Here is a 14,845-nt window from a genome sequence, read left to right as displayed (position 1 = left end):
CGAGATCTGATTTCAGGCGACTTGCATGGTGTTTAAACAATTAGTGCTCAGATGCAAATGCAGGATTGCGGCAAAACATGTCACCTGATATATGACAATCACATGACGAGAAGTCGGTCGCTCGGCACCCGGCTGCGGATATCCCGAGCTTTCCGTGGTCGTGAAATATCTGTTGTCATGTCTTGTAACGCTGACCAGGACTACAAGTATGCTTCACGACTCCTCGGAAGCAGCCGAGAGTATTTGGATGACGACACGAATAAACGACCATTGCGGGTGTATTTAAGATACTTGGTGTGAAACTCACTCCCGTGGTTCCAATGACAGTGACTTGTACTCCAACCAATTCTATCGATCGCGGAACGATGGCCATATCATACGAAATCAAACCGCTCCACCCTACTTTTGCATGCGAGTTGTCTGGAATTGACTTCTCCGAGCCTATAACCCCCACTCAATATGCCGAAATTCGAAAGGTCGTGGACAAAGTGGGTATATTGGCTTCTGAGCAGGACAGTCGCACTGACACAAATCGCATAGTATGGAGTGGTAGTCATCCGAAACACCGGTTTGACTGACGAAGCTCATATCGAGTTCTCCAGGTACTTTGGTGATCTCGATGATGTGACACCTTATCAGCAAGCTGGTAGGACCCATAGGCTTCCATACAAGGAGCTTTTTGATGCTGGTAACATTGATCCGTAAGTTTGCTGTATGGTTTCGGACAATCGATGATATGTGTCTCGCTGAGCGGATCTACCTTACAGTGTTACGAATGGGGTCGCTGCCATGACCGATGCGACCGTCATTGGTAATAAAGTAGGCAAGCTGGACACGAGAGGGCATGCCCACGCTAATATGAACCAATGTTCAGGCAAACGCTCTGTTCCACGTAGATTCGTCCTTTAATGCCCGACGAGCAGGTCATTCCCTGCTACTTGCCCGCGAAATTCCGCCCAAAGGTACCGGAGGAGCTACTGAGGTGCGTCCTTGGAGGCATTGCTTGTAGCTTGCTGACAGAGCTTTCAGTTTTCGGATTCCCGTACTGCTTACGAGCAGCTACCCGAAGACCTAAAGACCAAGCTCGAACCGCTCATCGGATATCACTCTTTGTTCCACTCCAGGAAGACGGCTATGCCGGAGTACTTCAAGGACCTTGACGTAGAGAAGCTGCCCATGTCCAAGCACAAGCTCGTTCAGCTACACGAGAGTTCGGGAAGGAAGGTGAGTTCAAAGGTCAGGTGCCATCACTTAACATGAGCTGATGGTCATAATCCGGTCAGAACCTCTACTTCGCATCCTATGTTCACCATCTAGAAGGAGTCGATAAGGAAGAATCGGACTCTTTGATCAAACAGCTTACCGAACATGTCTACAAGCCAGATTATCGGGTCACGATTGATTGGGAGCAGCCTGGTGACCTAATCATTTGGGATAATACTTCTGTCATGGTGAGTGTTCTTGCAGATATTGGTGTATTGGCTGATAGGCTGATGCATCTATAGCATCGTGCCACCGGTGGTACCTACGAAGGTAAATACAAGCGAGATATGCGAAGGACCACTGTGAAGGATATGAGCTCTACCAAGTACGGTCTCAACGGCGAAGGATCTGATTGGAGAGTGGGTATGCCTTGAGCACGATTCAGTACTTGTATGCTTCAATAGCCGTGTATGAAATCTTGATTATTAGCAAAATATACAGATTGCACTGTGATTCAGGCGGCTAGAAAATAGCATGAAGGAAGTTTTGGTCAGCGGGACCGTAGGTGAGGGGAGATGTGCTTCGACTTTCGACTGACTGGTCGTTTGTTCGGGCTGGCCGGTGCTGCAAGTACATTCGAGGATTCCAATACGATCCTTTTCGCGTCGATGAAGTTGAGCATATGGACCAAAGATTTGAGACTGTGATGGACGAAGACATGCATAAACATGAGGACTGCCATCCAACTACTCAAGGTAGAAAATCTTTCACATGGGGTTCTGCACTGCTTTAGCTAGTTTGTCGGCCTGGAACACCCCTCCATTTATCCGCAACCATTGCTTTTCCTTTATCCGTCTGCCAAAAGCTACCACTGGGATGCTCAAACTCTTCAAATACTTCTTCCTTGATGTCACTAGAGTAGCCGGAAGCTGTTGGAGATACGTGATGAGCCGTATTAGGTGTCATCTTCGCTGGATTAACGAACACGTCTGAAGAGGCGAAATTTTAGCAGGAAGCCAGGGTATCATCGACGGCGCTGAACATACCATGGAGGTGATCAGTGTACTCCAAGATACTCTTTTTCCCACTGACAAACACATAATCGATTGTCGAGATGTGCGCGCATGCTTCGGTCATTCCACATCCACCTGAATGGGGCACAACAGGCACACCAAATTTGGCTGCGAGCAGTAAGACCGATAAGATCTCGTTCACGCCTGAAAGGCGGAACGCATCTAACTGAACCGCATCTATGGCTTGAGCTTGGAGTAGTTGCTTGAACATGACCCGATTGTTGACGTGCTGTTGATTGTTCAGCATGTTCGAGGTTATACAAGCAAGGGGAAAGCGAGGGAAAGGTTGCAACTCACTTCACCGGTGGCTACACCTATGCCATAAGGCTTGAGTGCAGATCTGATTTTAGCATGCCCGAGAATATCATCTGGGGAAGTAGGTTCTTCAATAAACCACAGATTGAACTGTGCAAGCTTTGGCATGTATGCGATAGCTTCATCGACGTCCCATAGTTGGTTCACGTCGGTCTAAGTACCGTATCAGTGTCAGTACAGGGGTGAGGAACGAAAGGAGCACGCAATGACTTGCCATTATCACCGCGTCGTCACCAGCGATCTTTCGTACCAAACCCAAGCGCTTCAAGTCGCCTTCCAGATCCACACCGACCTTGAGTTTGAAGTGTTTGAATCCCTGATCCAGTGCAGCTCGAAGACGGGCCGCTACCTCTTCATCCGCTGTTCCGCCGACCTCAGCTCCCGTCGAGACATGACATGTAGCAGCCAGACTCACAAAACCCAAGCCATCCGATTGATGTACTATAACCCGGTACTGCCTCATTCCTCAGAGCCTCATCCATCCTTTGCTTCTTCGTGTCTTGCTTCTCCTTAAGCATATGAAGAGCTTCTTCTGGAGTGATAACCTCGGTCAAATATCGGAAATCAATGACCGAGACGAACTGCTCTGGCGTCATGTCGCAGACTAGCTTCCAGAGAGGCTTGCCTTCAACCTTTGCCCACAGATCCCAAAGTGCGTTGAGAACGGCGTTGCAGGCTAACTGAAGCACACCTCTCTCCGGTGACATGAACCGGATCTGACCAGATAGGAGTGCACGGTGTGTTGCGCGGAAGTCTTTGGTAATGCTTGAAAGTTTCTGGCCCACGAATCTGGGCGCAAGAGCTTGAACGGCGACACAGAGTACTCTGCAGGGTGTCAACTATGCACGGCCGTTAGGGGGAATCCATATGCGACTCACTCATTGCCTTGTCCATTGCTGAAAGAGCTTCCGGTACCGATGAGACCGGTGTCGGTTCTGGCCGAGAGGGGTGATTCTTCAGCGCACACAAACCATCCAGTCTGCACCGACTCACTGGTATTGAAGATAACCTAGAGCATTCTCTCCAGCACTATTCATAGGATCGGTCCCAATAGCATCAAGAGATGTTGGGAACCGAAGATCACGAACGGTAAACCCGGTTATGGTGGGGTCCAGATCCGGCTGAGGGTTTGTCAGCAGAGAGGATGAATAATACAGTTGATGAGTGACTTACCATTGTGAAGTAATGGTGTATAAGAGTCCTCTGCGCCAATGTGTCAGGTGTCGGTGGAATATCGGCCTTTCTCATCATTACAGTGCCGTCTTATATTCCATTCCTCAGCAACTCAAGTCACAAACATCAATGCTGGTGGACCATGCTGGGCCGGCATCATTCCGGTGATTACGCTATGGCTCAGAAGAACATCACGAGGACACTCGCTGCTCGGCTCCTGACGCGGGATATCCGAGGTATGACGAGGAAATGACAAATGCCTCTTACTCTTACCAGCTTCTGTCATCCTGAGGAACTATATACAGTTATCACTCGGCCCGCTGAGCCCTCCTTGTCGTCGATATACCACTACAGACATCTGACTCTCTAACTCTGACCATCGGCGAACCCGATTTAGCAGTTATCCTACAGGTCAACATGTCTGAACACACATCTTCGGTCGCTCGTTCGTCTCCACCGACTCATCGAGCTCCTTTAGCATGTACGCGATGTCGACGGAAGAAGCTGAAATGTCTGGGGGGACAACCATGTATGAGATGCCAAAAGGTTAAGGAGGTGTGTGATTTTGAGAGAACAAGGTATTCCAGTATACTCGGGGGAAATGCACCGGATGCTAGATTGAATGAGAGCCATGATCGATTAGAGAAACTGGAGAGGATGGTGGAGAGTCTAGTGAAGGGGATGGTCGAACCAAATCCAATGCAGGGGCCATCACACCATACCATGTCCTTGCCAATATCGGTCGCGGTAGAGAATGGACCTTCGATCGGTTCGCTGGAGCAAATGATGATGTGTCCACCAGAATCAACAGCCAGATTCGAGGGGATAGACCTCGTTTCGTCGTCATTGATCCACCCTGATCGTCCGCCTGGGAGTGCCTCGGATCCGGATCATCTTAACATACCTGCACCGAGAGCCCCTCCATCCATGACATCTCCACCCATCGATCCTGGTCAGGGCAATCTCACAGCAGCGATGTATCAATCGCACGTTTCACGTCCGACCTCCGCTTTCCCGGTTACTTCGAATCATAGTCATTTTCATGTCCATTCTCTATCTCAGTTACCACCACTTCCAGATCATCCATCCTTGATAGGCCTATCACCGCAATCGCAGGATCCATCATCCGGAAATCGACGTACCACACACCCTGCATCCAAAACTTCACCGGAGTCGAGACTTGCCAGTGTAGCCGGTGATTCGACGGCGCCTTTTCAACCTCTGACCCATCACCCGAGAATCTGGCAGAATAAAGAGAGCTCCCAGCCTACTAGCCCCGCGCCGCATGAGCCAGATCATACGGCAGAGAGTGGGTCAAGTGGTGTGTTTGAGGCGAAAGTAAGTTTTGATGATGAACCAGTCGGCCTGGGAATCATCACAATGGATACAGCTTTGACCCTTGTGGACTTGTAAGTTTCTTGCGACAGCTAAGACCCATTGATGAGCCTGCTAACTGTACCTCCTTCCCCATGCAAGTTATTTCGCGAACTGTCATCAGTTCCTACCCATCATCGCACCTGTCGAATCACAACTCGCATTACAGTCCTATTCTGGATACCTTCTCACTACAATCCTTGCCATAGCGCGTCGGTTCCATCCAGACCGTAATCATCTTACGTCTTCCGATGATACATCCTGCAAAAGGATTGCTCAGCTGGCTTATTCACACCTCGCCGCTAGCCTCTTCCGCAAGCAGCATCGTCTTGCAGATGTTCAGGCTTCTCTCCTACTTGCAGGATATGGTTTGCTAGAGGACGGGCAAGGGCCTGATCCCTGGGTCGTGACAGGTCATGCGGCTAGGGTTGCATCAAGGCTGGGACTCTACCGGGTACATCTGACAAGCGCTAGCGTGTCAAAAAGAGAGGAAGTGGACAAACTGTTGGCACAATGGAGGACATGGATGGCGTGGTACTCGTGAGTATTTATCGAGTCACAAGCAGGGTCAATCTGTCATTGCACCGTCCCAACAAGAGTCCGGACGCTGAACGAGATCAGATTCGACGGTCTACTTTCCCTTGGCTTCGGTCGCCCTCAGTCAGCCGGTCAATCGTATTATGAAGAGCAATTTCTCCAATTGTCGCTGAATCGACGTGATGCCCCTCCCGAAGAGACCCAAGGAGATGCTTACTTGGCCAGTTTAGTGCAGCTGTCAAGAGTGGGTGTATTTTATCGTGACCGAAAACTATGCTTTCGTCGCTAATCCAGAGCCTCGCGTCTGATTAGATTGGACGACAGCTTATCTCCGCGGGTCAAGCATTGAACGATAGGGGATATCAGTGCTCGGGAGAAGAGATACTGTCGATCTTGACAGAGCTCAATAACAGACTGGATGACTGGGCCACAAAATGGACTTGGAATGGTGGGTTGGCCGTCACATCCGCCAAGCTGACACTGCCCCATGTCCGATTTTGACGCTCACTGATCCACGATTCGTAACTCCAAAGGCTCTCTTCGATCTCTACAGCTAGGGTCATCCCGGTCCCTTGCAGCTCTGCAGCAGAACCATCTGCGATTGAATCTCAACACCCTTGCCCTCCGAGTTGATCCAGTCAGACGAGAACTTTCAGCAGACAGAACTCGGTACATTCGACTGGCTATTGAGGCGGCCATCGGCATCGTTCAGCTTCACCTGGAGTCTTCTTCAGGTCAATCGTCTCTGAGTTATGCTATTGACGTAGGTTCACTCATACCCTACTCTATACTACGGTACATCGAGACATTGAACACAAGGCTGACCTCACGGAACAGTATATCACCATGTCATTGGCGCAGGCGGCAGTTTTCCTGATCCGAATCCATATTCTACCTCCAGATCCGGAGCCGCCTTCTTCGGGCGATCCTTGTCTGGGAGATCGTGCCGTATTGAGTCATTACATCCGCACTGCGATTGACCTACTCGAGCGAACAGACCAAAGTGAAACGAGAAATTCCACTTATCTGGCAAAAGTTTGCAGAGATCTATGCGTTGTCGCAGGCTTAACAAGGTGAGCGCTTCAGCGGCTAACAATCGAGAATGTGTGCTGATAATCATCGCTTTGTCTGCTACATGCAGTGCTGTTCCAGAAGCTGGCACCGGTCGTAAGGGTGTTTCAAGTGAGGCTTTTCAATCAATACATCAAGCGGTGGACTTGGAGGGGCTGTTTTCGTTTGAGAGTGTAGAACCTGGTGGAGATTGGGATTTGGCTTACATGCTCGGACTTGCTGGTTCCAGCTGGGGGCCTTCTCGTGCTGCAAGTCCCAGGAATGATAGATCGACGTCTTTGCGAGAATGAGCTATGCTAGAGACCCCCACAGTTAAACTTTTCTTCCTCGTCTCTCGTAACTATCACTGTATCAGATAACAGGCTTGAATGTAATTTTCTCTCTTCCAATCGGTCGCTGAACAAGTGAGATATCCTCCCAGCTCTCGTGAGCGTGTGTCTCACTATTGCCCGGCTGCAGCTGTGTGGTGTAATGAGGGCTGTTACAATACTTGGCACACAAGGACTGGGTGTCAGCTCACTTGTTCGCTTACTCATGGATGCATCTTGCCTTTTGTGTTTGGGATACCGTAAACAAAGATGTCCATGAACAGACTAATGGAATAATGAGTGATCCTATTGTCCTTCAATGTGTGATAGAAAGAAGTCGTGTTGAGATGATGTTTGTGGTATATAAGATATATTCGTTGATCTCTCTTTTTCTTTCCTTACTTCTTTTCCCCCTTCTTCTTGTCCTTCAAACTTTGGTCTCAACATCTACCATGAGCGATGTCATCTTCTCAGCCTCCGAGCCATAATCCTTACATCCATCCTGCATGGCATGATATAGTCCCTCCCATCTACTCTCCTACTCACCCGAATCAGCCTCACCCATATGGTAATGCCAATGTCACCAACCTCCACCGTCAATATCAACAACAACCCACTTCACCTGCTCTTCTCATTCCTTCTCCTTTTGTGCACCCCATCAGTCAAGCAAACGAAGACTTCCCACCACTCACATATAGTGCAACCCCATCACCATCCCCAACTTCAGTGATATGTCAGACAGGACCGCGAGGAGGCACAGTGATTGGGGATGGTCAAAGACAGACCTTGGATCGATTTGTAAGCTCATGACCATCGACTGCATCAATGCTCTGACCTCGACCCATACCCAATCCAGGCATCTTCGTATACACCACAATGGCTCAAACGACTACCACCACCTCCAAATCAGCTCAATCTACCCCCATCACCTTCATTCCCACTCCCAGACTACGCAGCCGATATCTTCACACCTAAGCACCTTTCCAACCCATTGCCCATAAGTCAACAATGTCCCTCAATACTCTCTCTTCCCCCATCGAAAGACAAACCGCTTCCTCTGCAACACGGCGATGCCTACGCCCCTCACTTCTCCAACCTCTTGTCACTTCACCTTGCGGCGTTGGCTGAAGACTTGAGTCGTGCTTCTATCCCTTCTACCATCATTCAACCTTCCTCTATTCAAGGCCTTCAGAACACATTCCGGATACATGTCCCTGGGATCCGTGAAGACTCGCCTCGTCTGTATGTTGGTGATAGAATGATCATTCGCGGCTTATACCAACAGATGCGTCAAGCTAGCTCTAATGAGATAGAAGCTGAAGTGGTTGGTCTAGAAAAGGTAAAGAGTTGGGTATACGTGCAGTCGCCATATCTGGCAAGTCTTGACGGGGATCGAGTGCGAGGTGGGAATGGGATCGCAAATCATCTCGAAGATATCGACAGGGTGGATCAGGTTGGAGTCCGGTGTCAGATCAGATTCTTGTTGAATGTGAAGCCTGTCTGTGACATGCAGGATGCTGTGAGTTTGGCTTCTCGATATCATCGTCCGTCCCTGCGTTGCCAAACCCCCTTCAAGTTAAGATCAACTTGCTGACAACTGTGAGATGATGTTCGTGATAGGTCAGAACGCTGGGGTTGCTGCATGCCATCGGATGGGAGACTGTTCAGCGGTGGCTGTTCCCAGAGGTAACGCATGTAGGGACGGACATATCAGTTAAATCTCAGATACAATTGGGATGGGTGGATGCGGGTCTGAATGAGGAGCAGAGAGTGAGTGACCCTTGTCTGGTACTCCAATCACGTCTGACGATGGACTGTAGGGTGCCATTGGTGCTATAACATTCAGAGAACACAAAGTGCCATACCTAATCAGTGGTCCACCTGGTGTGAGTGTACTCTTATTTGTTATAAGTCCTCCATGGCCCACTGCAATGCTGACGAGGTGCATCATATCCTGTAGACTGGTTAGTCGTCACCTTCTCTTTTCCAATCATTCGCTCGTATACTGATTGTTGGAACAGGTAAAACCAAGACTCTCGTCGAAGCCGCTCTGCAGATCCTCGCAACTCATCCCGACTCCAATATCGTAATCTGTGCTCCCTCCAATTCAGCTGCTGATACCATCGCTCGTCGACTATGCGTACCCTCTTCCACCTCATCTGCTTCGGGATCCATCATCCAACCAGGGACTGCACTTCGACTCAACCTTCCTAGTCGAACGTTCGCCGAAGTCCCTGGTGAGATCCTGCCTTTCTGCTACGTCGCTCCTACCGCAACGGGGATGAATGCTTTCAGTATACCCCCTTTCGCGGAGTTGATGAAATACCGAGTGGTGATATGTACCTGTCAAGATGCTAGTGTACTGGCCACGGCCAATGCAACGAATATAGCCATGATGAAGGCAGAGTCGGAGATGTTGGAAACGTTTCATCGGGTCTCTGATTCTAGCAGGATCAGAGATATCCCCCCACACTGGACGCATCTGTTGATAGATGAGGTGAGCTGTTTTTTCCTGTCATACTGCAGATACAACGTATACCTGCTGAGACTCTCTATCCGCGTAGGCCGCTCAAGCATCAGAACCAGAAGCCTTGATACCTCTCTCAGTAGTGGTACCTTATCCTCTGCCTGAAGGTTTTCGTTCTGTTGATCCAGTGATAGTGCTCTGTGGTGATATGCATCAACGTAAGCTGAAATGCATTTCTTCCTCAGCATTTTTATGACTGATGCTCATTCTTCCACAGTCGGCCCCATAATATCATCTCAAGAAGCTCGGGATGGCGAGCTTGACGTGTCACTTCTCGAACGTCTTTTCCTGAGGGAAGTCTATGCAGCTCATTCACGCGCTCGGGGCCGTCAGAAACTGGACAACGGACATCATACCTCAGATTGGGAGGCTCCTTTTACTAATCTCGTGCAGGTGAGTGTGCATTGGTATTTACCTCTACGTATCCCCTCCACGGGTCGTGGAACACCCCTTCGATGGCTTTGAAGCGCCGAACGGTGCACACCGCTGACCAATACCTCCTTTATAGAATTATCGTTCGATTGCACCCATCCTCATGGTTCCCGCGGCTATGTTCTACAATGATACATTGGTTCCTGCTGCGAAGAACGTTGATCTACTCAAGTGGAAGGATCTGCCCAACCCAAAGATACCTATATTGTTCCAGGGATGTGAAGGTGCGGAAGACTGGATAGATGAAGTGAGTTATCATCCAGATCACAGTGTCAATGAAAGATAGACTGAGCTAATGAATACATAGGGCGCAGTGGGTGATCACGGTTGGACTGTTTATCAGATCTGGTTGATCGTTCAAGCTTACCTCCCCTTCCGCTCAGTCGTGGTACAATCCTAGCGAAGTCGAGACTATAGTGCATCAAGTCGAATCACTCCTCGGAGCTGATCTAGGGATCAAGCAAAATCAGATCGCGGTGATCACTCCTTGGCGAGAACAGGTCTGGAGACTACGTGCGAGATTGCGATCCATGGGATACCACGAGGTCGACGTGGGGAACGTGGAAGTGAGCGACTGGTTGTCAATCTCCAGCTGTGTTTTGACGTGGAGCCGCTGATCATTGTGATTTGTCTTCCGTAGACCTATCAAGGTGCCGAGTTCAGAGTGACTATCGTTAGTTGTGTCAGGTCGAGGGAACGGTTCCTGGATGATGATAGGAAGATGAACATGGGGCTTTTCAACGAGAGGAAGCGGTGAGTGTTGGCGTATCATATCTGCAACTCTGGCTCAACTTTCGTAATTTCGCAGGCTCAATGTAGCGATCACGAGGGCAAAGGAGATTTTGATAGTTGTCGGGAATGCGAATTTGCTCAAGGTAAATCAATTCGTCTTCACCTAGACCTGGTTTAACCCATCTTCCTGTCGACAATCTTCTTCCTTTCTGGGATCAGGTACCCATTGGACGGATCTCTAATGCCGCATTCCTTCATAGAGAGATCCATACTGGAATGGCTTCCTGCAGATAATGTTAAGAAACAATTTATACAAAGGACCAAAGTTGGACTTGGAGATGTCCGGAGCGTACATTTCGCGATTGGAGTGAGTCCTCTGATATTGTCATCTTTACCGTCTTGATGGACTATTGTGCTGATTCACTGAGCTTAGATCGGCAATGCATCGCAACGAGGATCATGATCCCGAAGAAGCGGTTCTGAGACTAGCGGGAGCGCTGGCGAGGGAGACTCTTCGAGAAGATTGAGGACATTGAAGCCTCGTGATATGGGTTCTAGAGTTGCTTGCTATAGATCATTCAGCTCTGGACATTCCTCGTTATCCTTGTCGATTTTCCTTTTGGCATTTGTCTATATTGCAAATCTGACATTGGCGTCACTGGCTAAGATAGATTGGGTAGATCTTTGTGTCTTCATACAATACTTGTAGTTGCACGCTTGTCTATTTCAGAAGGGGCGCAATGCACGTACTTGCCCTTGAGCTTACAGCACTCAGTGATCATCATATGCACAAGCACCTCGGGCGGTTGAAAGCAGTTAGACTCATGAAAAAGAAAAAAAAAACACAACTCTGCGTGATGACTTGACCTCCACACGGTGAGAAGGAGAAGGCCCGTTGCGACTTCATTGTACCACTGTACAGTACGACAATGCGTAGATTCCCCCCTTTTGTATACCCTTGAGCATTGACAAAAAACAAAGAACACATGATACACTACATTGATCAACTGAAGCTGATGAATAACAATGCTTTTACTATTTTTACTCGTTGTGATCAACATAGCTTGAGTGGATAGCTTGAGTAGACTTCCCTATGTCACAACATAGTCACTCGACCACGCGTTCTTGTCCTCATTACGGCACCTGCAACATATCTTGATCTGTTTGAACCATGTCCAAGTTCATCCGCTCCAAGTATCAGCAATATAAACGTGACAATAACCAACTCTCCACCTGGCTAGGCAAGACAGCCGTTCAATATGGCTTTTCTCTAGATAATTTCACTCCATCGTCTGAGCATCTGGAAGAGGATGACAAGCTCTCACCCAGTCAGAAGAAGAACGCGAAGAAAAGGGCCAAAGCAAAAGCAAAGGTGAAAGGGCAACCTGACGGGAATGGTGCAGAAGAGCTGGACGATGAAAGGCTCGATGGGGATCTGAACGATGTGAAGGTGGATGATGTTGCAGAGGGAATAGCAAAAGTGGACATCAGTGAGCAGTGATCACAATTCCTTCAGTCTCTTCAATGGATCTCCCCATCAATTCACTCGCCAATCGAAAAAAATACCATCACTCTCATACTGATAAGTAGCCCACGCTCTATAGACTCAACCATCAAATCCCCATCAGCTTCCAACGCAAGAGACTACCTGATCCCCTCTCACCAGTACAAGGCAATCGCTGAACACCTAGTCGCCCACTCCGTCCGAATCCCTTCCGAGCTCATGCAATTGCTCGACAGATGTATTCAACTTCGGTATAGCTGCTTGAGGTGGTTCTCCAAGATACCCAACGCCTCGACCTCCAGTCATGCCTACTTCATAGATGTCTTGATTGACGTCTACAACATCTTTGACGAGCATAAAAAGCAAGATCCAAGCGTTACTACCACATCACATGCACCGAGATCATCGACCAACCGCTTCGCCGAACTGGAGCGTGAAGAACTCGATGATGTTGAAGATCTCCCGGACATATTCCTTCCTGAACCTCCTCGCCCATCATCCACCGCGCCTGTACACATCAGATGTGCTCCTGAACTCTCTCAGGAAGAGGCAGTCATCAGAGTACTGGCCTACTACGAAGACATGCACGATATTCGGGGTGAGATTATCTCGATCTGGGAGAGATACAAGTCGGGCAAATTAGATCTGATCACAGCAGCAGTCACTACAAACACTGCTTTGGAATTAATAAGGAAACCTTACGATGATATCGTGCATTCGGTCTTACCCCTCTTCAGACGGGATATTCGCTTCCTCTCCGCTACCCTTTTCAACGTGTTGACGATGCCTTACACCGGCGAGGTAACGACTCAAATCCCCACCTATCACTTCCTGGATGACGATGATACCTTCACTACCACCGTTTACGATCACCTATTCCTTCCTGTTCAACAGCTTCTGTACGGCATGAAGGACGTCATCAAGGACGGTGTCGTACCTGTGTACAAACCTGGACACTTCGGTCAATACAACCCAAATCTCGACTTTTACACCATTCCTTTCTCGGAGCGCTGTCGACAAAGTCAAATTCTCATGTGCGAATCCTTCACCGACTACTTCCTCTTATCGGTTGTCGATGAAGACGGAAGAACGATCCCCTCTGCGCCCGTCGTGGGTGAGGGGAAGCCGAGCAACCTGTTCTTCATCGACGAGATCGCTACCGAGATGAACCATTTCGCGAACAGCAAACAACCGACTCTTCTGCTTGTCATCTATCTCCAGGTATTCGTCGACATCAACCTGATATTAGGTGCATCCACTACAAGGGGATTGGCAGAACTGAAGCGAGGTGCTTCCGATATGTTAGACACCTTGGACCGAAGGCAGAAGCTCGAACCTAAAGATCCCCTCGACACATGGCCCCGAAACAATGAGATGATAATGGATCTGCTGAAAGCTGAACTTCATGCCTGGAAAACGATGGCTCCTGTCGCATTGATGTACAAGGCTGTTCGTAACCGAGTACCACTTCAACTCTCGCTCTTCGAACGCGATCCTCTGCTCTGTGGATTGATCCTTTTCCGACTCCGCCTGAAATACCAACAGCTCGGTCTAACCTTGGCAAACGCATTCGGTTTTGTTCTTTCCGCTGCTCACCTGGTCACGGCAAGCAAACATTTTGGTGTCGAGCCTGGAAGAAGCTTCCCCGAATGGCCTGACATGAACTTGATCATCAAAGTACACGGCACAGAAGATATCTTCGGCGGTAGATACCCCTCCAGCATCGATGACTCCCATGTGTCCTTTCTTCACATGATGGGATACTCCACTGAGGTACAAGGCGCCATGCGACATGCTTTCAACCCCGCAGAACGTCCGAGCTATTTGCGGACTCGAAGAGTCAAACCTTCTATAGCATCCCAGAACGGACCTAAAGGGCTGGAAGATCATGCACAAATCCTCCCTCTTTTCCTCAGCAAATATGTTCGAGACCCTTCTGCTGGAACGACGTTCTCACTGAACGCAGTCGAAAGTCTTCTTTCCGATGTCACGATGGACAGAATCCGCAAGGAGGAGGAAGCTGGTGTTAGCCATAACCAATCGAAGAAACGTCACGAGAGAAAGCATCGAAGTCCCAAGTTCTCAATCCTTCAGTTGCTGTCGATCCTGGAAGAGGGATTGCAGTCCGAGACCACTTCAATTCGATTCGACTATGTCTCGATGCATTTGCGATGTCTTGACGTGCTCAAACAAGTCCAACTCTCAGCTCACGACTATTTTGTACAAAAGATTGGACCTGGTTACCAGGAAAACGATTCGCAACTTGCTTTCATTACTGGGTGGATCTTGCGGTACGCTGCGTTGTCAGGTCAAGCTGCAGAATACATCGGGATCAAGCGAGAAGGACGAAACGCGGTGAACGTTGAAAGTAAGCGTTTGGCGGATGCCACTCGGGTCATAGGTGAATTTTTGAAAAGAACTGGACAAGGAGATGCCGAAACGAAGAAACTACTCATTTGAGCGACGGCCTCGAAGGGTTTGTAGTTCATACGGAGGTATTGATTTTGTCCGTACTCGCTTGGATATGCACTCATCACTGCTAATCCAACAACTTCAGTCTAGATAGCCTGTTAGGCGCTAGGCACTATTCTCGGGG

The 14,845-nt window shown here is 49.0% G+C and overlaps 5 protein-coding genes across 5 annotated transcripts; 4 read left to right on the top strand and 1 right to left on the bottom strand.

Annotated features, from left to right (window-relative positions):
• Window positions 1-365: 365 nt before the first annotated feature.
• On the top strand, window positions 366-1,637 carry I302_108585 (uncharacterized protein; the record flags this gene model as incomplete). Its single annotated transcript, XM_019194316.1, has 7 exons — window positions 366-488; window positions 541-701; window positions 768-819; window positions 875-982; window positions 1,030-1,224; window positions 1,284-1,451; window positions 1,506-1,637. The coding sequence occupies 7 exons, from the start codon at window positions 366-368 to the stop codon at window positions 1,635-1,637; spliced, it is 939 nt and encodes a 312-aa protein (XP_019043152.1).
• A 355-nt stretch (window positions 1,638-1,992) lies between these two features.
• I302_108584 (uncharacterized protein) lies at window positions 1,993-3,767 on the bottom strand (the record flags this gene model as incomplete). The annotated part of the gene is made up of 8 exons (XM_065870702.1): window positions 1,993-2,192; window positions 2,250-2,505; window positions 2,574-2,744; window positions 2,806-2,951; window positions 3,007-3,416; window positions 3,470-3,526; window positions 3,585-3,712; window positions 3,765-3,767. 8 exons carry the CDS (start codon window positions 3,765-3,767, stop codon window positions 1,993-1,995), a joined length of 1,371 nt encoding a protein of 456 aa, XP_065726774.1.
• A 720-nt stretch (window positions 3,768-4,487) lies between these two features.
• Window positions 4,488-7,036, top strand: I302_108583 (uncharacterized protein; the record flags this gene model as incomplete). Its single annotated transcript, XM_019194314.1, has 7 exons — window positions 4,488-5,173; window positions 5,241-5,678; window positions 5,760-5,919; window positions 5,988-6,123; window positions 6,209-6,438; window positions 6,513-6,748; window positions 6,817-7,036. 7 exons carry the CDS (start codon window positions 4,488-4,490, stop codon window positions 7,034-7,036), a joined length of 2,106 nt encoding a protein of 701 aa, XP_019043150.1.
• A 477-nt stretch (window positions 7,037-7,513) lies between these two features.
• I302_108582 (uncharacterized protein) lies at window positions 7,514-11,272 on the top strand (the record flags this gene model as incomplete). Its single annotated transcript, XM_065870701.1, has 14 exons — window positions 7,514-7,852; window positions 7,911-8,573; window positions 8,675-8,824; window positions 8,875-8,944; window positions 9,076-9,551; window positions 9,619-9,739; window positions 9,799-9,974; window positions 10,090-10,260; window positions 10,321-10,326; window positions 10,397-10,579; window positions 10,654-10,766; window positions 10,822-10,888; window positions 11,006-11,112; window positions 11,179-11,272. The coding sequence occupies 14 exons, from the start codon at window positions 7,514-7,516 to the stop codon at window positions 11,270-11,272; spliced, it is 2,736 nt and encodes a 911-aa protein (XP_065726773.1).
• A 644-nt stretch (window positions 11,273-11,916) lies between these two features.
• I302_108581 (uncharacterized protein) lies at window positions 11,917-14,709 on the top strand (the record flags this gene model as incomplete). The annotated part of the gene is made up of 2 exons (XM_019194312.1): window positions 11,917-12,235; window positions 12,350-14,709. 2 exons carry the CDS (start codon window positions 11,917-11,919, stop codon window positions 14,707-14,709), a joined length of 2,679 nt encoding a protein of 892 aa, XP_019043148.1.
• Window positions 14,710-14,845: the final 136 nt, after the last annotated feature.

Source organism: Kwoniella bestiolae, chromosome 8 (assembly GCF_000512585.2).
Source record: "Kwoniella bestiolae CBS 10118 chromosome 8, complete sequence".
Classification (NCBI taxonomy): domain Eukaryota; kingdom Fungi; phylum Basidiomycota; class Tremellomycetes; order Tremellales; family Cryptococcaceae; genus Kwoniella; species Kwoniella bestiolae.
This window is presented reverse-complemented; position numbering and strand designations above follow the sequence as displayed.